Raw genomic sequence first — 20,767 nt, forward strand, 5'->3', positions numbered from 1 at the left:
TAATTATATCTGTTTTAGTGGAAGAGTATAATTTACACATGTAAAAATTTCCAAGGAGATCTTACTAGTTTGGTACTTTGATCTTTGTTCTGGCTTACAGGTTGGCTAGTTTTATTGGTCACTCAATTAATTATGACGTCCCTGATAAATACACAGAAGGTACTAATGTGGTCATTTAGCTCTCCAGGAAGTCAGAAGATTGGACTAAGTGTCCACTTAAAGGTGTAGCAAATTCTAATACTAGTATTTTTTTAATACTATTATTTAATCACTTGTGACTATACTAAATTTAACTCAGACTTGGACAAAAATGAGAAAAAGTATGCAAAAAGTGTTTTATATCGTTATGATTATTAATTCACAGTGGTCAAAAAATGCAACTACATGTTTCTGAATGAATGGAAAAGGCTTTATAGAGCTATTAAAGGATAAATTATTATTTGTACTATACTGCACAATATCTGAATCTTAAGTTGAATTTTTTCCCCATTTCTGATGTCCCCCAATAAAAAAATATCACCACTAAGGCTTTTGGTAAAACCTTTAAAATAGTTTAACTTTTAAAAATAAGGTATAGCTGAAAGCAGATCTCATAGTTTGCGTACTGGAGAGTGGTAAAACAGTATCTCAATCTCTTGCCAACTCTTTTTTTTTTTTTTTTTAAAGAGAAAAGCTTTTTAGTTTTCTAGAAGGAGTTAGACATAAATATCTCAAAACAATTTTAAATAATTAGGTAAACTTCACAGGCTTTCTTTGTCAAGAAATTACATGTTGGAGTAGTTTATATATTCAATTCTAGAACACGATGACCCTCCATTGTTAAAAAAAAAAAATCAGAAGAAAAGCATACACAAAATAGCAAAGACATTCATTTATTTGAGTCACTCTAACAACTTCTGAAAGACGATAAACTCAAATCCTGTCCTTTTTCCTCAAGGAAAAAATTAAGCATTTTGTTGGCTCTTCTCTGAATTATTTTAATAAGAAATAGAATGTTTTATTACTATTTGTGAAACAGAAAGTAAATATTTGATCACATGGGAGGACCACTTTATAAATAATTTCACTTCAAGGATTCAAATGGGGAATCCTTAAGAATATTAAACCTGATTTCAACATTTTGGATTTCTTGATTCTTGTTATGTGGCTTTCAGGTATATTTTTAAAATCCAAGAAATGCAGGAGGTTTTAAAGAAATAACTGGCTGTGATTTCTGGCTCTGTCCAAAAATCTGCTTTTACAGATTTCTTACTAATGTAGATTTTCCTCATCTTAATTCTAAGCATGTATTTAGTGATCTAAAGTTATAAAATCTAAAGCACAATTTAAATGACTAAACACTAAAGGTTCAAAAAGGGGAAAAACTTAATCATGCCTTTGTAATGTGAATGGTAAAGACACCAATTATTTTTGTAATGTGAATGGTAAAGACACCAATTATTGACTAGATGCCGCCGATTGTGATGACAGCCATGTTTAAAGTGAAGGTAGCTATAAAGCAGGGAAGCGTCTCTGGTGAGTCAGAATTCGTAACTTGAGGAACTCCTAGTGGAAGTGAAGTGGAAACACAGTTTCTATTATCAATGAGAAAACGGAAGAAGAGCGTTAACAAACTCTAGAAAAGCGTTAACAAAACTCACCAGAGAAACTTACAGATATGATTCACAAATTAAACCAGTTTACGTCATACATTATGCCCCTCTGTATTACGTTAACTAATGAGCATATTAACCAATATGGAAAATGCCGCTTTAACTTGCCCCAATTTCGTAATCGCCCGCCCCCGCTCCCGCCCCGTCCCCGCTTTGTAAATTCTCTAGACCCTGAGCTCTTCGTTTGCTCACAGTCCATCCCCCAGCCTCACTCTTCCTGTTACTTAGCTAACGCTCAGCAAATGTTAAGTGAACTGAACAGTGCTGACAAGGCAATCTCAAGTTGCTGTCCCGGGGGTGGTGAGGCAAGGCACAGGAGAAAAGGACTTCTAGTTCTTCCCAGTGCCAGTGGAGCCCCCCAGCATCACTTTCGGTCCCTTAGTGACAGGGACCATGCTTTGTGGGTGACCAAGTCCCTCGCAAGCCTGCAGTGCTTCCGCTGGTGCAGTCATCTCCTTCCCTTCACACTAAAACAATACCCTGGCCTCCTGCCAAACTCTTGAGCAGCGAGCAACTCTGGCTGTTTATGGCCCGGACCGGGTGCTGCAAGAAGCTTGGGCCGCTCTAAGTGTTAGCAGAGGCCGGGAGAAAGAGGAGAGGCCCAAGCATTAAAACACTCCCTTCCTCCGCCCCCTCCCTTTTGTCCCAGACACCAAAACAAACGAGCTGATACACGTGTCCCTATGACTCTTGTTTACTATCAAGACTGCGCAGTGCGAGCGCCTTTGGGATATGTAGTTCAGCTCTTCCTCGGCAAGCAGTCTCCCACAGCCAAGGACCAATGCTTGGGACTACGAACCCACAATCCATTTCGGGGACAAAGTTTGGCTCGGGTCCCCCGACTCTCGGCAGCAGTCCAATCCAAAGCACTTCCTCTGGTGATTGACACGCCGCGTTCTCCAGTAAACACAACACAAAAGTCAACACATGCCCGCCCCCCGAGACGGACCGCGGCATCACCCAATGGGAAAGACGAAGAACCGAATGGCAGTTCTGCAGACCAATAAGAGGGCGAAAGAGCTGGGCGGAGGCTCAACCCCCAGGGAGTTGAGGGGAGGGGGAAGACGAAGCTTGAAAGACTTGGTAATGGCGACGGGTTTGGTAAGTAGGAAAGTTTCGGTTGAGGAGTAAGAGCGGCGGCGGCAGCAGTAACGCGCGCGGGGGAGGCCGGCGTCAGTCGGAGAGGGGGTTCGAGAGCTGCTGGTGGTGTTGTCGTGGCCGAGGCGGCCCGCGCTTGGGCTGCCGGCACTTCGCGGCAGGTTTGTTGTCTTTCAGTTCGGGAAGAGGTGGGGGTGGGGAAGGGAGGGGCAGGAGTCCGGGGGCCGCGGGGGGGCTCGGATCCGCGTTCCTCCTCGTCGGAGGGCTGCCCTTGGGGCCGGGGCACTTAGCCGTTCGACTGGTGCCCGCGGCGAGCCCAGCGGACCAGCGCCTCCCGCAAGCTCACCTGGGCTTCGGGGCGGCGACGCTAGGGGGTCTCGGGCGGGGGCCGGGAGGAGGCTGGGGGAGGGCGACGCCCCGGGCCGGTTTAGCGCGGTGGGTGGCCGGGTCGGGTGTGGAGATGGGGCGGGCCTGGGCGGGGGAAGGGGCCGACGCGGCGCCGGGGCTACCCAGGAAAGTTTGACTTCAACTCCCCGCTTGTGGGCGGAGGGTCAGAGCTTGGCCAGGGGTGGGGACCTGCCGGATGTGGGGGACCCCAGTGAGGCGCCGCCTTTTTCTGGACCGAGTGGGCTCCGGCCGAGCTGAGGAGCTCGCGGAGCCGCTGGGCCCGGGGGCTCATTGTTACGCAGTTCGAATGAATGGGCTCCCAGGCGCCTGCGCGCTGGGGCTGAGCCGAGGGGAAAAACAAGCCCCGAGTCCAGGCTGCGGTCACATGATGGGGGGAAGGGAGGGGAACGCGATGAATGGCGAAAGAGGGTGGGGGATGGACTTGGCGTGAACCGGGAGGAGCTGCTCTCTGTGACCCAAAGGGGAGGCTTGGCAGGCGATTCCAGTCTCCGCCTTTTAACCTATGCTGCCGCCTCAGGCCGATTGAAACAAAACAAAAAGAAGCCAGGCGAAGTCGACAGCCGGGTTTTTGTAGCTTTAAATGCTGCGTGCTGTCTCGGGTATTTCACTCTCGGCTGTGCGCTCTACAATCTAAGTTCATTCTTAGGGAGTTTTCAGCTAGAGTCGTATATTAGAAGGAGCACTGACAGCGAGGCAATACTCAAGTTTTTCTGTTTTGTTTTTGACTCACGATGCCACCATGCCAGGACCAGAGGAGGCTTAGAAAAGGAGTTACACATACTGGGAAGCGATGGAGTCCTACCAACAGCTTGAATGAAGGGCTTTAGATTTATTAATATTTCCCTTTAAATAGCTGTAGGAAGACTCCTAATAATGGTGGTTTTGAAATTAAAGTTACTTTCTGAGAATTAGAATAATTTTAACATTTTAAAGTATTTACATATGTAAATTTTTGACATTTTAACAGTGGACTAAATCTCCAATGTATGTCTTGTACTTTTTTTTGTTTTTTGTTTTTTTTTTGGTATTGTTTTTTGCATTATCTTGCAAACGAGTGGTAGAGTCAGTGATTGGTTCAGTTTTCTTGGTTAAACTCATACCTTGCTACGTAGACAGTAGTTGACAAAGTTTCAAGGAAATTACATTGAGAATCAAATCTACTCAATGTTTTTGGGTTATACTTTTGAGGAGCCATTTAACCACTTTAAAGCAAAATATTGTTTGTACTAACTTGAATGATAAATTATAGAATGAAGTTCTGATTTCACTTTCCAGTTTCATCTTAGTTTCGTAAACCCAGTTATCTTTTCTCAGTCTCGAAAACCCTTCACTTCTCAAAGTCTTAACTACATACACTAGTTAAAAGTGTACCTTTTCCCAGGATTGCCCGCCTACGTGTCTCCGCTATCCTTTGTGCTTCACAGGGCACACCTCTCAGACTTCAAACATGATACCGTCACTGTAAAAATTCACATTTTTATAATTCTTACAGTGATATGTATGTATGTATGTATTTTAGATGGAGTCTCGCTCTGTCACCAGGCTGGAGTGCAGTGGCACAATCTCAGCTCACTGCAACTGCCACCTGCTGGGTTCTAGCCGTTCTCCTGCCTCAGCTTCCTGAGTAGCTGGAACTACAGGCGCACGCCACCACTCCCAACTAATTTTTAAATATTTTTAGTAGAGACGGGGTTTCACCATGTTGGCCGAGATGGTCTCGATATCCTGACCTTGTGATCTGCCTGCCTCGGCCTCCCAAAGTGCTAGGATTACAGGTATGTGCCCCCGTGCTCGGCCCACTGTATTTTAGCTTCTTTGAATTCTTTCCTCACTAATACAAATGCCCAGTGAAGAAGGCGTATTGCATAATGGCATGGAGTTATTAAACTACGGTGCCCTGAAGTTTCTTCAGGGTGAATTGCAAGCTGGTGTTTTGTATATATGTTTGAGATAAAAATACTGGTACTCCTCTCTGCACCTCCTGCATGCGTTATCCATTAGAAGTTACTACTGGTTGGGCGTAGTGGCTTTTGTCTCGCCCGGCGCTTTGGAAGGCCAAGGCGGGCGGATCACCTGAGGTCGGGAGTTTGGGACTAGCCTGGCCAATGTGGTGAAATTGTACTAAAAATACAAACGTTAACTGGTCATGGTGGCGCGCGCCTGTAGTCCCAATTACTTGGGAGGCTGAGGCACGAGAATCACTTGAATCTGGTGGCAGAGGTTGCAGTGAGCCGAGATTGCACAATTGCACTCTAGCCTGGCTGACAGAACAAGACTCTTAAAAAAAAGGAAAAAAAGGCCGGGCCCGGTGGCTCATGCCAATAATCCCAGCACTTTGGGAGGCTGAGGCGGGTGGATCAAGAGGTCAAGAAATCGAGACCATCCTGGTCAACAAGGTGAAACCCCGTCTCTACTAAAAATACAAAAATTAGCTGGGCATGGTGGTACACGCCTGTAATCCCAGCTACTTGGGAGGCTGAGGTAGGAGAATTGCTTGAACCCAGGAGGCGGAGGTTGCGGTAAGCCGAGATTGTGCCATTGCACTACAGTCTGGGTAACAAGAGTGAAACTCTGTCTCAAAAAAAAGAAAAGAAAAAAAAAAGGAAAAGAAAAGAGTCAGTGCTAGGAATTTTGTGTGTATTTTCCTTTAAGTATGAAAGCAAGTATTTTATTTAGGATGGAAAAATTGCAACAACAAAAAAATTAAAGCTGGCAGATAGCTGCTTATCACAAAATTCAGAGAAAAATGGCACACTGTAATATTCTTAACTCCGTGATACCAATAACATTATTCATATTTTTCATATACTGATCAGCATTTATTTGGTGCTTTATAATTTCTAGTAATTTTGTATAGACAAACTAAAAAAGTAATTTTCTCTGTAATGTTGTTGATTGAGGTTTTTTTGTTTGTTTGTTTGTTTTTTATGAGATGGAGTTTCGCTCTTGTTACCCAGGCTGGAGTGCAATGGCACGATCTTGGCTCACCGCAACCTCTGCCTCCTGGGTTCAGGCAGTTCTCCTGCCTCAGCCTCCTGAGTAGCTGGGACCACAGGCACTCACCACCATGCCCAGCTAATTTTTTTTGTATATTTAGTAGAGACGGGCTTTCACCATGTTGACCAGGATGGTCTCAATCTCTTGACCTCGTGATCCACCCACCTCGGCCTCCCAAAGTGCTGGGATTACAGGCTTGTGCCACCGCGCCTGGCAGAGTTTTTTTTTTTTAAAGTTATTGAACATAGCTTAGAAAAGCTTTTTCCACAAGTTTTTACAGATAATGTAAAAATATTTAGGAGTACAATGAAGTTTAGGAAAACAAGTTTCATAAGAAATTTTAGATGATGTCAAATTTTTTATGACTCATTTTAAATACTTACTTGAACTGACAGTACTCAGTTCATGGATGGCTGCTTGTGGTATTAATAGGTTTCTGTTGTCTTGATCAATACAGCATTTCATGTTGATTGGGCATGAAATTACTAAGAGCTTGTATAGATGTGGATTAGGCAGTGTCTGTGGAATGCAATATCTTTTACACTTAACAACAATTCTGATAGGTAGATAGGTACTAGTCCTATTTATTTTTTTACTTATTTTTTAAAAAGTTTTGGCCAGGCGCGGTGGCTCACGCCTTGTAATCCCAGTACTTTGGGAAGCCGAGGTGGGCAGAACATGAGGTCAAGAGATCCAGACCATCCAGGCCAACATGGTGAAACCCCATCTCTACTAAAAAATACGAAAAATTAGCTCGGCATGGTGGCTACTCGGGAGGCTGAGGCAGGAGAATTGCTTGAACCCTGGAGGCGGAGGTTGCAGTCAGCCGAGATCTTGCCACTGCACTCCAGCTTGGCGCCTGGTGACAGAGCCAGGCCCTGTCTTTTTTTTTTTAAAAAAAAAAGCTTTTAAAGATGGGGTCTTGCTATGTTGCCCAGGTTGGTCTTGAACTCCAGGTTCAAGCGATCCTCCTGTCTTAGCCTGCCAAAGTGCTGGGATTGCAGGCATGAGCCACGGAGCCTGGCCACTAGGCTCATTTGCAAATAAAAAACAAGGCCATAATGAGAAAACAGGACTGGATGTTTAATTCAGGGCCATGAGAGTGGTAAGTGACAAAAACGAATCCATGGAGGTTTTTTGTTGTTGTTTCGTCTTTTTTCTTAGCCCAGTGGCAAACTAGAGTTTTAGACACATTTCTGTGAAATCTGTTGGAAATACTCTAAAAGAACAGCATTAAGTCCTCCCAGGTGCTTTGGGTGTAGAAAGTTACATTTAATATATTTTGTTATGGAGGCTTCTTTTAGTGTGTAATTATGTAACCCGTTTAAAATACCTCAGTTTCAGAGATAGAAATTAATTGCAAATTGCCTTTTCTTCACCCACGCTGAAAACAATTTGAGCATGTAGTCTGGACTGGGTATGGAAATCCTTCGGGTTAGGGGAGAGCATATAGAAGATCCTGCTGTGGCCGGGTGTGGTGGCTCACGCCTGTAATCCCAGCACTTTGGGAGGCCAAGGCGGGTGGATCATGAGGTCAAGAGATCGAGATCATCCTGGTCAACATGGTGAAACCCCATCTCTACTAAAAATACAGAAAATTAGGTGGGCCTGGTGGCGTGTGCCTGTAATCCCAGCTACTCAGGAGGCTGAGGCAGGAGAATTGCCTGAACCCAGGAGGCGGAGGTTGTGGTGAGCTGAGATCGCGCCATTGCACTCCGGCCTGGGTAACAAGAGCGAAACTTCTGTCTCAAATAAAAAAAAAAAAAAAAGAAGATCCTGCTGTGAATTCCATAGAAAGATAAGGATTCAGGGAATAATAGGCCCTTGAAAGCAGGAGATAACCCGTGCTTGCCTATACCTTTTGTCTTTTGTCCCTCTCAGCTCCCCCCTTCAAAAGAAAATGGTCCCATTTAGTTGTCATAGTCCCGTTTTCCCCATACATAATAATACTTTATTCACAGAGCTGTTCCGAGTTTAAAATAAAATTAGATGAAGTACACGGAAATGCTATGTAGGTAGGCATTTTGTAAAACCTCGCTTCCTTCTTCATTCATTGAGATTTAGCTTTTTCTCATTCTCCTTTTCCTGTCTTAGGATTTTTTGGATACTTGCTTGTGGAAGTTTGTATACCAAAAGCAATGTGGTCTTCCAATAAAATAAAATTTGTAATACTGAACGTGACATTTCAGAGTGTAACTTCTGGAAATTTTTACTAAGAATCCCTGATCTAGTGAAGAGATGACATGTACAGAATGAACTAAAATACAAGGCAAGCTGTGTTGAATGTCAAAGCAGTATACAAAAGCGTGAATGAACAATAGAGTTAGCTCTACCAGGATGTATCTGAAAGAGGAGCTTGTTTATCAAAATGAGTATGTAATTGGTATAATGTATGTAGGGGAGCCTTATTGAGTAAGGACTTTTCTGGTAGTCCTTTACTGTATAGGAGACCTTGCTTGCTTTCTCCAAAATACCTGAGACTGAGAAAAGAAAAAGAGAATTCCAATTGAAAATAGACAGAATTAGAAGAGACAGAAAACTTGTGTATATGGTTTTGAATTTTGTTTTCAGATATTGAATTCTCAGAATAGCCCTGTGAGGTAAGTAGAGGGACTGTGTGAGTCTGAGATTGAGTGGCCTGTCCCCAGTTAAGCAGCTGGTTAGAGTGAAACCGAAGTCTGTTGTCTTGAAGTCTAGATTCTCTTACTGTACAGTAGTTTTACAGCAACAGAACTTCAGTTTTCTCAGGACGAAACTTTTCATTGCCTTGAGCAGTGAAAGGTGGGAACGTATTTGTTCAGTAAATACTTATTTGGTCCCTTTGGTTATTTATAGGTAGCTCTGTTTTAAAATTAAAATAATATGTTTTTCTAACTTCATTTAAGGAGTTTTGAGTGGTGGTAGATAACTAAGACAAAGCCCTGAATAATGATAGAAGCTGCAGAGAGATATTAGTGTACTGTACTTGGTGAATGTCAGAAACTGCAAGACCTGCTGTGGGGAAGAAAAAAAGTTCTTAGCTGGGAAGAATGAGGAAACCAAAGAGCTCTGCAGAGGGAGGGGGTAGACAAAACAGACTGCAGCTGTGCTTCTGTAGACTCCCAAGATATGTGTACAAAGGATATGTATATGAACAGTGCTGTTCTTGGGGTCCACTTTTACTGTGTGTAGTGCATGTAAATTTGCACATACATATGTGTAGTACATGACGTGTAGTGCAACTTCTGAATTTCATAACAAAGGTAAAAGTGGTAAATGTTTTAAGTTCAGGATTGCAGATAGGTTTGACTTATGCAGCTCACATCTGTATGTGAAGCATAGTACAAATACAGGATTTTTAGTCATCAAAATAGGTTAAATTATATTCTGTATACTTGATGCCAGAAAGATTTCTATGGAGTTAAAATCTCCTATCTAAAATGTTACTATTAGCTGTTTAAAGAACTCACATAGTATGACTAGTTCCACTCTTAAGTGCTACTAAATAAGGAATTTGCACTGATACTATCAATTACCTTTTCTGAGAACCATTGCAAAGGAAGCTGGAGACAGGTGGCTTACATAGACAGAGATTCGGAATGTGAGTACTCTCTTTTTTTAAAAAAAATATACTCTCCTAAAATGTTGTAGGTGTTCCTGCATACTTATGCAGGGTTTCAGTATGATTTTGTCCATAGACTCAAAGAGACTGTTTTAAAGTATAGTTCTGATCATGTCAGGACTCTATTAAAAAATCCTTAGTGCTTCTTCATTGTCTGATAACTGCTAATCATTACACTAGCCACTGGGCAGTGAAGGTGTGCTTTGTGTTAGGCACTATTCTGAGCATTTTACCTAATCTCACTGAGATTTTATAACAACCTGTGAGATAGGTACTTTTATTTCCATCTTATAAACAAGGCATGAAGATTTTGAGTAAATTATTTAGGGCACATAGCTAATAAGTGGCAGATCTGGTATATAAACTCAGGCAGCCTGATTTCAGAGCCCCATTTTTGTCTCTAAGTAAATAAATAAAGTTTTCCTATAAGTAGAATTGAACACGCTGATCCTAGACTACCTTTCCATATAGTAGTATTCTTACAGCCTCAGTAGTCATGTTCACATGACACACAAGGCCTACTTTGTGGTGAAACTAGATTCTACATTCTTCTGATCTCATCTAGGACTTTGCCAGCTGTATGAGTTTAATCCTGTGAGTTTCTCTCACTGGGAGACCTCCCTCCCTTCTTTTCTTTTAACCCATTCATAGCCAAGTCCTGCTCTGTAGAACTGTGGTCATTTGCTTGTATCTTTCCACTAAAGCATAGATTCCTTGAGACCCATGATTAATTGTTCATTAGTGAGGTCCAGATTGCAACTAATACAATGCCTTGTACATAGTATTTGTTAATGATTTTTTAAAATAAGTAGGAGTTTAGCAACCATTTTAGCCCAGTGTGTCTCAATATTTTGCACCTGGAAACAAAAACCAGTGCACAAAGCTGTACCCCACACGAAATAGATCCTCTGGGGTTGAGGCCTGGACAACGATTTTTAAAAGCATATGTATAATTCTGTGTGCCACAGGATGGAGTTGAGAATCACTGATGAAGCCAAATTTGCTCCATTTTTTATTTTTTCAGGGAGAAGATGGAGACTTAAAATCATGATTTCATGCTTGAGAAATAGAATTGTGTTACCACATTTTCTCTAGTTGCTAGTTCTGTGAGGCAAATTGTTATATCCCAGCATATTTGCTGTAATTATTTGCCAAGACTGATGGTGATCAGTACATTGTACTAAACTGGAGAAGTGTTAATTTCATGTTTTAGTGGCTTAAAGTAATGGCATGATATGACTTTTATTGAGATGTGTTGGATAACTAGTCATAATATCTCCCAGGGAGTAGAGTGTTGAAACTGAATAGCTATCTTATTTCCACCTGTTAAATATGTATTTTCAGTAACTGTTCTATTTAGGACATTACAAACCCAAAGTACGTTTAATATTGCCCTACGTCTGGGGATAAAAAAAATTTCAAAAGACGTTATTTTACATTTTTTTCACTACTTCATTTCATTCTCACAACTCTCAGAGTAAAGTAGGGCAGGTATCATTAGCTCTATTTTACAGATGAAGATGTTGAGTTAATGAGAAACTCAGTTACTTAGGTCATGTATTTGGTAAGTGATCAAGCTGAAATCAAAACCTGTTTCCTTATATCTAACCCAGTGCCCTTTTTGCTACACCATGATACATTGTGTAGTCAGTATTGAGCAAGGATCTAAAGCAGTGGATAAGAGTTGTTTTGGAGGAGTATAGGCAGATAGCATCCAAAATAGAATATTAGACATACAGTAAGGCAGTATGCATGCAGTTGGGCTATGTGTCAAGAACTCTGTAGGAATCTAAAATAATCAGATGTAAGCAAATACTTTTAAAAATAAGAATTAAATTCAGTGTTGTTTAGAAGAATGAAGAAGCTGGGAATAGCATATTTAGTGGTAGGGGGAATAAGTGAATTTTGGCACATCCTTATGAGGTATATTTAACTATTTAGAACTTTGAAAAAAATTAATGGCATAAGAAAATGCTTATGAACTTACATTAGGCAAAAAGGTATCAAACTATAATATGAAGTGGGAAGAAAAACATGATTTTTTGTATGTGTGCATGAAACATATTGGATTGTAATATATCAAAATATTAAAAGTATCTGAAACTGGTTGGTGGTGTTAGAAGTAATCATATTCCTCAAAAAAATTTTTCCCATTTTTTGCACAGTAATTGTATTTTCTATTCAGGAAAACATTTCAAAAATCTAAAAGATCATGAAAAAGCCTTTGTAGAAAGAAATTTATCAGTGTCACCAGTGTTTATTGGCAGTTAACACGATGGCTTAGAAAGCTTTTAAATATTAAGTAATTAACATTTTTTCGGTGCAGTTTTAATCAGCCTGCACTGGGATACTTGACTTTCAGTGACTTTTAACAGCAGTGTGTTTTATTACTTTATTTTGAGGAAAAATATATTGTTGCAAAAGTCAGGGGTTTTTTTTGGGTATTTCATATTCACTCATTAGAACTTTATTTTTCTTTAAGAGAAGAGGTCTTGCTGCATTGCCCAGATTGGATTCCAGCACGTAGGCTCAAGCAGTCCTTCCACTTCAGTCTAACCCAAGTAGCTGGAACTATAGGCGTGAGCCACTGCATCAGGTTAGAACTTTTTTAAAAAATGGAATTTAGACTAGAGCCTGAGAAATCAGAAAATCTTGCTGTTGTCCCTTATCTTTAATAAAGAACTAATTTGATCGTTGTCCAAAGGTGGAATAAAAGGTATAACCACGTTTTCCTTTCATAATAATATTTAGTTGTTGGACTTTGCTAAGAAATTATTTAAATGTGTTAACCCATATTCTCTTCCTTGTGATAACTTTGTAGGCTTGCAGGTAGATTTACTGGTTGTTTAAATTTCCCATGATTATTATTCATCTTTTTAGACATTATATTCTATTCAGAATGACAGGTATCTGTTTTGGCTAGCTCCCAAATTTTCAGGAGGAAAGCCTAAGAACATTTTTATTTTTATGAGAATTGTAGTATATGGCCATTTAAAGAAACACTTTCTTAAATGTTCTTTGAAAATGTATATTTTAAGTGTGCTGAAGTAGTTCACTTTCAGAATGAGGAAGCAAAATAAAGTCAATAGAGACGTTAAAATAGAATCTTTTTTTTAAAAAGAAAAAAATGGAATATTCTTTCGGTCTTTTTAACTTTTATTGAGGAAAGTCTTTAAATTTTCTTTTGAATTTGAAGGTACAAGTGAAGCAAAGTCTTATTAGTCTCAATATTTGCATCTGAAAGGATGGTTACTAGGTTAAAGAAATAAAAATATGTATAATGCCATTATTCTTTAGTAGGGAAGACTTTTTAAAAAAAAAAATTCAAGATATTAATCTTTTGGGATTCCAATTATAATTTAGCACTGAGCATTCAGTTGTAGCCCAAGATATTAGGGAGTCATCCTGGTCTGAAGAATTTGAGGGAGCTATAAATGGCAATATATGATTAAGTTAAAATGTAACATTGTGGCTGGGCCTGGTGGCTCAGCATGGTGGCTCACACCTGTAATTTCTGTGCTTTGGGAGGCTGATGTGGGCGGATATCTTGAGGTCAGGTGTTTGAGACAAGCCTGGCCAACATGTCAAAACCCCATCTCTACTAAAAATAGAAAAATTAGCTGGGCATGGTGGTGCATGCCTGTAATCCCAGCTACTTGAGTGGCTGAGATAGGAGAATCCCTTGAACCCAGGAGGTGGAGATTGTCATGGGCTGAGATCATGCCACTCCACTGGGGCAATAGAGTGAGACTGTGTCTCAAAAAAAAAAAAGCAACATTGTCATGCCTTTGATTTATTTTGTGTTTGTGTAATGCCCAAATGGCATGGCTTGACATATTTTCTTCTGTTGTTTTTAAGTCGGAGCACCATAACATGGTGTGGGAAGTGAAGACAAATCAGATGCCTAATGCAGTACAGAAACTCCTGTTGGTGATGGACAAGAGAGCTTCAGGAATGAATGACTCATTGGAGTTGCTGCAGTGTAATGAGAATTTGCCATCTTCACCTGGATATAACTCCTGTGATGAGCACATGGAGCTTGGTAAACAAAATTAAAAGTTATATAGGAATCTCACTAAGATTCTGATAAATTTTCATACTTAGCCAGCTTTTCCAACACCTTCACTGGCTAGAAAAGTATGTGAAGTATTTGTATATTAGGAATTTTCAACATTCTGTTGTTACTTTTAAAATATTACTTAAAACCAACATGAGTTGGACTATTTGTGGTTATAGAGATACATTTACAGATTATTAAATTAAACTGCTTTGTGTATAAAGATTGGACCCCTCTTGTGGCTTTTTGAAAGATGCCGTTTTTGAAATATACTCCAGAGAGCTCAGTGAAATATGCTTAGCCACTCTTCATGGCACATTTGCTGGTATAATGTGGAAATTACTGTGGAGCCTTGAAACTTGAGGATCTGACACTTATGGTTGTCACTATTGCTAAATTGCTCCTGGAGATATGTGACCTGTGTGTAGAATGTGTAGGTTTTTTGAGGTATGTTTTTTACTTGTATTGCTTTGAGGCTGGTGTTGAGGAGTATAACAAGTGACCTTGGATTGCTGCCCAGCTTTTCAGCTTTGCTTTGCCCCCATTTAATATGGGTTTTTCCTTTATGTTTGTAAAAATCCATAGGAGAAGATACACCTGTCTTAATTTTACAAGTCATGAAGTGGAGGAGATTATGTACTATGGTAACGTTTGGAAATTTGGAGATATTTTTTATTTTATATATATATATAAAACTGCGTTTTAGGTTTTGGGGTACAGGTGAAGAACATGCAAGATTGTTGCATAGGTACATACATGGCAATGTGGTTTGCTACCTTCCTCCCCATCACCTATATCTGGCATTTCTCCCTATGTTATCCCTCCCCAACTCTCCACCCCCCGCTGTCCCTCCCCTAGTTACCCCCTACAGACCTCAGTGTGTGATGCTCCCCTCCCTGTGTCCACGTGTTCTCATTGTTCAACACCTGCCTATGAGTGAGAACATGCGGTGTTTGATTTTCTGTTCTTGTGTCAATTTGCTGAGAATGGCGGTTTCCAGGTTTATCCATGTCCCTACAAAGGACACGAACACATAGTTTTTTATGGCTGCATAGTATTCCATGGTGTATATGTGCCACACTTTCCCTGTCAAGTCTATCATCGATGGGCATTTGGGTTGGTTCCACATCTTTGCTATTGTAAACTGTGCTGCAGTGAACATTTGTGCGCATGTGTCCTTATAATAGAACAATTTATAATCCTTTGGATATATACCCAGTAATGGGATTGTTGGGTCAAATGGAATTTCTATGTCTAGGTCCTTGAGGAATCGCCACACTGTCTTCCACAATGGTTGAACTAATTTACACTTCCACCAACAGTGTAAAAGTGTTCCTTTTTCTCCACATCCTCTCCAGCATCTGTCTCCAGATTTTTTTTTTGAGAAAAAAGAAAGGAAGAAAAAAGAAAAAGGGAGAGAAAGAAAAAAAAGAATAAAAGAGAGAAAGAGGAAGAGAGAGAGAGAGAGAGAGAACGGGAATCTTGCTCTATTGCCCAAGCTAGAATGCAGTCTAAAAATGGGTATTAAAAACCTCTTTTATGCCAATAAATGTGCTTAACAATGGAGACAGGAAGGAATAAGGGAGGAAAATAACAAACAAGCAGCCAACCAATATTTCATTTAAACCTGTGAAATGCTATGCAATTGCTGAGGGGTGATATACTTCCAATTTTGTGGTCACTTTTAGAATAGGTGTGGTGTGATACTGAGTAAAATGTATGTTTTGTGGAATTGGGGTGGAGAGTTCTGAAAATGTTTATTAAATTTACTTATCTTAAGTCTGAGTTCAAGTCCTGGATATCCTTGTTAATTTTCTGTCTCGTTGATCTGTCTAATATTGACAATGTAGTGTTAAAGTCTCCCACTATTATTGTGTGGGAGTCTATATCCCTTTATAAGTCATTAAGAACTTGCCTTATGTATCTGGGTGCTTCTGTATTGGGTATGTATATATTTAGGATCGTTAGCTATTCTTGTTGCATTGATCCTTTTACCATTATGTAATGTCCTCCTTTGTCTCTTTTGGTCTTTGTTGCTTTAAAGTCTGTTTTATCAAAGATGAGAATTGCAACTCCTGCTGCTTTTTTTTTTTTTTTGCTCTCCATTTGGTTGGTAAATCTTCCTCCATCCCTTTGTTTTGAATCTTTGTGTACCCTTGCATGTGAGATGGGTTTGGATGCAGCATACTGATGGGTTTTGGCTTTTTATCCAATTTCCCTATCTCTGTCTTTTGATTGGGGCATTTAGTCCATTTAAATTTGTTGATATTGATATACATGAGTTTAATACTGCCATTTAATGCTGGCTGGCTGTTTTGCCCATTAGTTGATATAAATTCTTCATTCTGGTGATGCTCTTTACCTTTTGGTATGTTTTTGGAATGGCTGATACTAGTTGTTCCTTTCTGTGTGTAATGCTTCTTTCAGAAGCTCTTGTAAAGCAGATCTGGTGGTGATGAAATCTCTGAGTACTTGCTTGTTTGCAAAAAAGTTTATTTTTCCCTCACTTATGAAGCTTAGTTTGGCTGGATATGAAATTCTGGGTTGAAAGTTCTTTTCTTTAAGGATGTTAAATGTTGGACCCCACTGTCTTCTGGCTTGTAGGGTTTCTACTGAGAGATCTGCTGTGAGTCTGATAAGCTTCCCTTTGTGGGTAACCTGACCTTTTCCTCTGGCTGCCTGCTTCAGTCCCCCTTTGTATTTTCTCCTTCATTTCAACCCTGGTGAATCTAACGATTATGTGCCTTGGGTTGCTCTTCTTGAGGAATAATATCTTTGTGATGTTCTCTGTATTACCTGGAATTGAGTATTGACCTGCCTTGCTAGGTTGGGAAAGTTTTCCTGGATAATATCCTGAAGAATATTTTCCAGCTTGGATTCATTCTCTTCATCACATTCAGGTACACCTATCAAATGTAGATTAGGTCTTTTTACATAGTCCCATATTTCTTGGAGACTTTGTTCATTCCTTTTTAGCCTTTTTTCTCCAACCTTATCTTCTCATTTTATTTCATTAAGTTGGTCTCCGACCTGATATCCTTTCTTCTGCTTGATCAATTTGACTGTTAAAATTTTGCATACCTCGCAAAGTTCTTGTATTGTTTTTCAGCTCTATTAATTCACTTATATTCCTCTCTAAATTGTCTATTCTCGTTAGCGTTTCCTCAAACCTTTTTTCAAGGTTCTTAGTTTCTTTGCATTGGGTTAGAACATGTTCTTTTAGCTCACAGAAGTTTCTTATTATCCACCTTCTGGCCTGATTCTGTCAGTTCATCACACTCATTCTCCATCAGGCCTTGTTCTGTTGCTGATGAGGAGCGGCAGTCCCCTGTAGGAGGAGAGACATTCTGATTTCGGGTATTTTCAGCCTTTTTGCGCTGGTTTCTTCCCATTTTTGTGGATTTACCCACCTGTCATCTTTGTAATTGCTGACTTTAAGATTGGGTCTTTGAGTGGACATCCAGCTTGTTGGTGATGAAGTTTTTTCTGTTTCTTAGTTTTCTTTTGGCGGACACCCCTCCCCCACAGAGCTGGACCTTCCCAGGTTCAGCTCTGCTTGCTGCGAAACCCTCAATCTTCAGCACTTCCAATTGCTGTTGTTTTTTTTTTATGGGGACAGTGCACCAGCTGAAACAGTGGCATTGAGATTCGTGGTGCTTTTCTGCCCGGGAATCTCCCGGTCTGGCTCCCCGCTTCAGTCCCCCTTTCAATCAGCTGAACGGGCAGCTCTGCCTTCCTGGAGCTCCAAACACCAACTAAAAGGACACCCAGTCCCGTACTCTCTGCACTGAGAACCGCTGCGCCAGACGCTGGCAAAACAGCCGTGCTGGCCAAAAGGGTCATGCTGGCGACCTGTGGGGCTCCTCCGCTGGGAATCTCTTGGTCTCTGGGCAATAAAAATTTGTCTGGAAGTGTGGCATCCACTCACTCTCTGTGCTTTCACTGGGAGCTACAATCCTGAGCTGCTGCTAATCAGCCACCTTGGATCTCTCTGGCAGGTTTTTTAAGGATCGCCATTCTAACTGGCATGAGATGGTATCTCAATATAGTTTTGATTTGCATTGCTCTAATGACCAGTGATGATGAGCATTTTTTCATATGTTGGCCTCATATATGTCTTCTTTTGTAAAGTGTCTGTTCATATCCGTTGCCCACTTTTGAACGGGTTTGCTTGTTTTTTTCTTGTAAATCTGTTTTAGTTCTTTGTAGATCTGGATATTAGCCCTTTGTCAGATGGGTAGATTGCAAAAATTTTTTCCCATTCTGTTGGTTGCCGATTTACTCTAATGATTGTTTCTTTTGCTGTGCACTAGCTCCAGAGTTTGATTAGGTCCAATTTGTCTATTTTGGCTTTTGTCACCAATGCTTTTCATGTTTTCATCATGAAGTCCTTGCCTATGTCTATGTCCTAAATGGTTTTGCCTAGGTTTTCTTCCAGGGTTTTTATGATGTTAGGTCTTATGTTTAAGTCTTTAATCCATCTGGAGTTAATTTTAATTTTAGTGTAAGGTGTCAGGAAGGGGTCCAGTTTGTGCTTTCTGCACATGGCTAGCCAGTTTTCCCAACAGCATTTATTAAACAGGGAATCCTTTCCCCATTGCTTGTTTTTGCCGGGTTTGTCAAAGATTAGATGGTTGTAGATGTGTGGTGTTGCCTCCAAGGCCTCTGTTCTGTTCCATTGGTCTATATCTCTATTTTGGTACCAGTACCATGCTGCTTTGATTACTGTAGCCTTGTAGTATAGTTTGAAGTCCAGTAGTGTGATGCTTCCAGCCTTCTTTTTGCTTAGAATACATTTGGCTATGCAGGCTCTCTTTTGGTTCCGTATGAAATTTAAGGTGGCCTTTTCCAATTCTGTGAAGAAGGTCATTGGTGGCTTGATGGGGATAGCGTTGAATCTGTAAATTACTTTGGGCAGTGTGGCCATTTTTACAATGTTGATTCTTCCTAACCATGAGCATGGAATGTTTTTCCATCTGTTGGTGTCCTCTCTTACTTCCTTGAGCAGTGGTTTGTAGTTCTCCTTGAAGAGGTCCTTTACATTCTTTGTTAGTTGTATTCCTAGGTATTTTATTCTCTTTGTAGCAATTGTGAATGGCAGTTCATTCTTGATTTGGCTCTCTTAAGTCTGTTGGTGGTTAGGAATGCTTGTGGTTTTTGCATGTTGATTTTGTATCCTGAGACTTTGCTGAAGTTGCTTATGAGTTTCAGGAGATATTGGGCTGAGACAGTGGGATCTTCTAAATACACAGTAATGTCCTCTGCAAATAGAGACAATTTGACTTCCTCCTTTCCTAATTGAATACCCTTTATTTCTTTTTCTTGCCTGATTGCTCTGGCTAGAACTTCCAATACTACATTGAATAGGAGTGGTGAGAGAGGGCATCCTTGTCTAGTGCCAGATTTCAAAGGGAAAGCTTCCAGTTTTTGCCCATTCAGTATGATACTGACTGTGGGTTTGTTGTAAATAGCTTTTATTATTTTGAGATATGTTCTGTTGATACCTAGTTTATTGAGAGTTTTTAGCATAAAGGGCTTCTGAATTTTGTCAAAGGCCTTCTCTGCATCTATTGAGATAATCATGTGGTTTTCTCTTTGATTCTGTTTATGTGGTAAATTACGTTTATTGACTTGTGTATGTTGAACCAACGTTGCATCCCCGGGATGAAGCCTGCTTGATCGTGATGGATAAGCTTTTTGATGTGCTGTTGCAGTCAGTTTACCAGTATTTTATTGAAAATTTTGCATCTTTGTTCATCACGGATATTGGCCAGAAGTTTTCTTTTCTTGTTGAGTCTCTGCCGCGTTTTGGTATCAGGTTGATGTTGGTCTTATAAAACAATTTGGGAAGGAGTCCCTCTTTTTGGATTTTTTGGAATAGTTTCAGAAGGAGTGGTACCAGCTCATCTTTGTATGTCTGGTAGAATTTGGCTGTGAACCCATCTGGACCTGGGTTTTTTTTGGTGGGTAGGATATTAATTGCTCCCTCAACTTCAGCCCTTGTTATTGGTCTATTCAGGGTTTCGACTTCTTCCTTGTTTAGGCTTGGGAGGGTACAAGTGTCCAGGAATTTATCCATTTCTTCCAGGTTTATGTGCATAGAGTTGTTTGTAGTAATATCTGATGGTGGTTGAAATTTGGCGATCTTAAGGTGCTTGAATGCCAAGGATTTTCTTGGCCATAGTATTTATTGAATACTGGTTATTGTTGAGCAAGGAGTGCCATTTTAGTCAGGTAATTGATCTTCCACCATCATGTTTTTAGTTTCAGGAGGAACTAAGAAACTTAGGTCCCAGGGCACTAAAAAAAAATTGCGCCTTCTACCTATGACTTCATTTAAAAAGTTAATTTCCTGACCTTCAAAAACCGAAGTGAACCCTTTGCAATAAGTAATTGTTGGTCAAAGGCAAACAGTGAACCCTTTGCAATAAGTAAATGTTGGTCAAAGGCAAACAGAGAAGGGAAATAGCTATACCAGCATGAAAATTGTAGGGTAGAATTATTTTAAATTGGTATGATGTTCTAGAATGCCTTGGCTGCTTCCAGGCTCTTGTGAAAGAAATCAGTTTTTATGAATGGATATCCTGAATAAGTACTTTTAATTAAAACATTTCAGTTTGGCTTGGCATGATGATTCATGCCAGTAATCCCAGCACTTGAGGAGCCAGCGTGTGGGGATCATTTTGAGACCAGGAGATCAAGACCAGCCTGGTCAGTGTAGCGCGAGTTTTTTTTTTTTTTGAGACGGAATCTCACTCTCAGTGCCATTGCCCAGGCTCGAGTGCAGTGGCACGATCTCAGCTCACTGCAGCCTCCGCCTCCCAGGTTCAAGTGATTCTCCTGCCTCAGCCTCCTGAGTAGCTGGGATAACAAGCATGCGCCACCACGCCCAGCTAATTTTTATATTTTTAGTACGTACGAGGTTTCACCATGTTGGCCAGGCTGGCCTCAAAT

General features: G+C 40.6%; 1 protein-coding gene across 20 annotated transcripts in view; it reads left to right on the top strand.

Annotated features, from left to right (window-relative positions):
- Window positions 1-2,718: 2,718 nt before the first annotated feature.
- Window positions 2,719-20,767, top strand: part of HBP1 (HMG-box transcription factor 1) — a 39,794-nt gene continuing 21,745 nt past the window's right edge. Inside the window, exons 1-4 of one of the 20 annotated variants that reach the window (XM_054237397.2) lie at window positions 2,719-2,753; window positions 4,840-4,933; window positions 12,239-12,352; window positions 13,615-13,798. In XM_054237397.2, the coding sequence (XP_054093372.1) occupies window positions 13,630-13,798 (169 nt within the window). In that variant the 5' untranslated portion in view covers window positions 2,719-2,753; window positions 4,840-4,933; window positions 12,239-12,352; window positions 13,615-13,629. Of the gene's footprint in view, window positions 2,912-3,479; window positions 3,758-4,839; window positions 4,934-12,238; window positions 12,353-13,614; window positions 13,799-20,767 lie in introns of those variants that run through there. The other 19 variants (XM_078343134.1, XM_078343131.1, XM_078343135.1 and 16 more) reach the window with 19 other exon arrangements.

This window comes from Callithrix jacchus, chromosome 11 (assembly GCF_049354715.1).
Source record: "Callithrix jacchus isolate 240 chromosome 11, calJac240_pri, whole genome shotgun sequence".
Classification (NCBI taxonomy): Eukaryota; Metazoa; Chordata; class Mammalia; order Primates; family Cebidae; genus Callithrix; species Callithrix jacchus.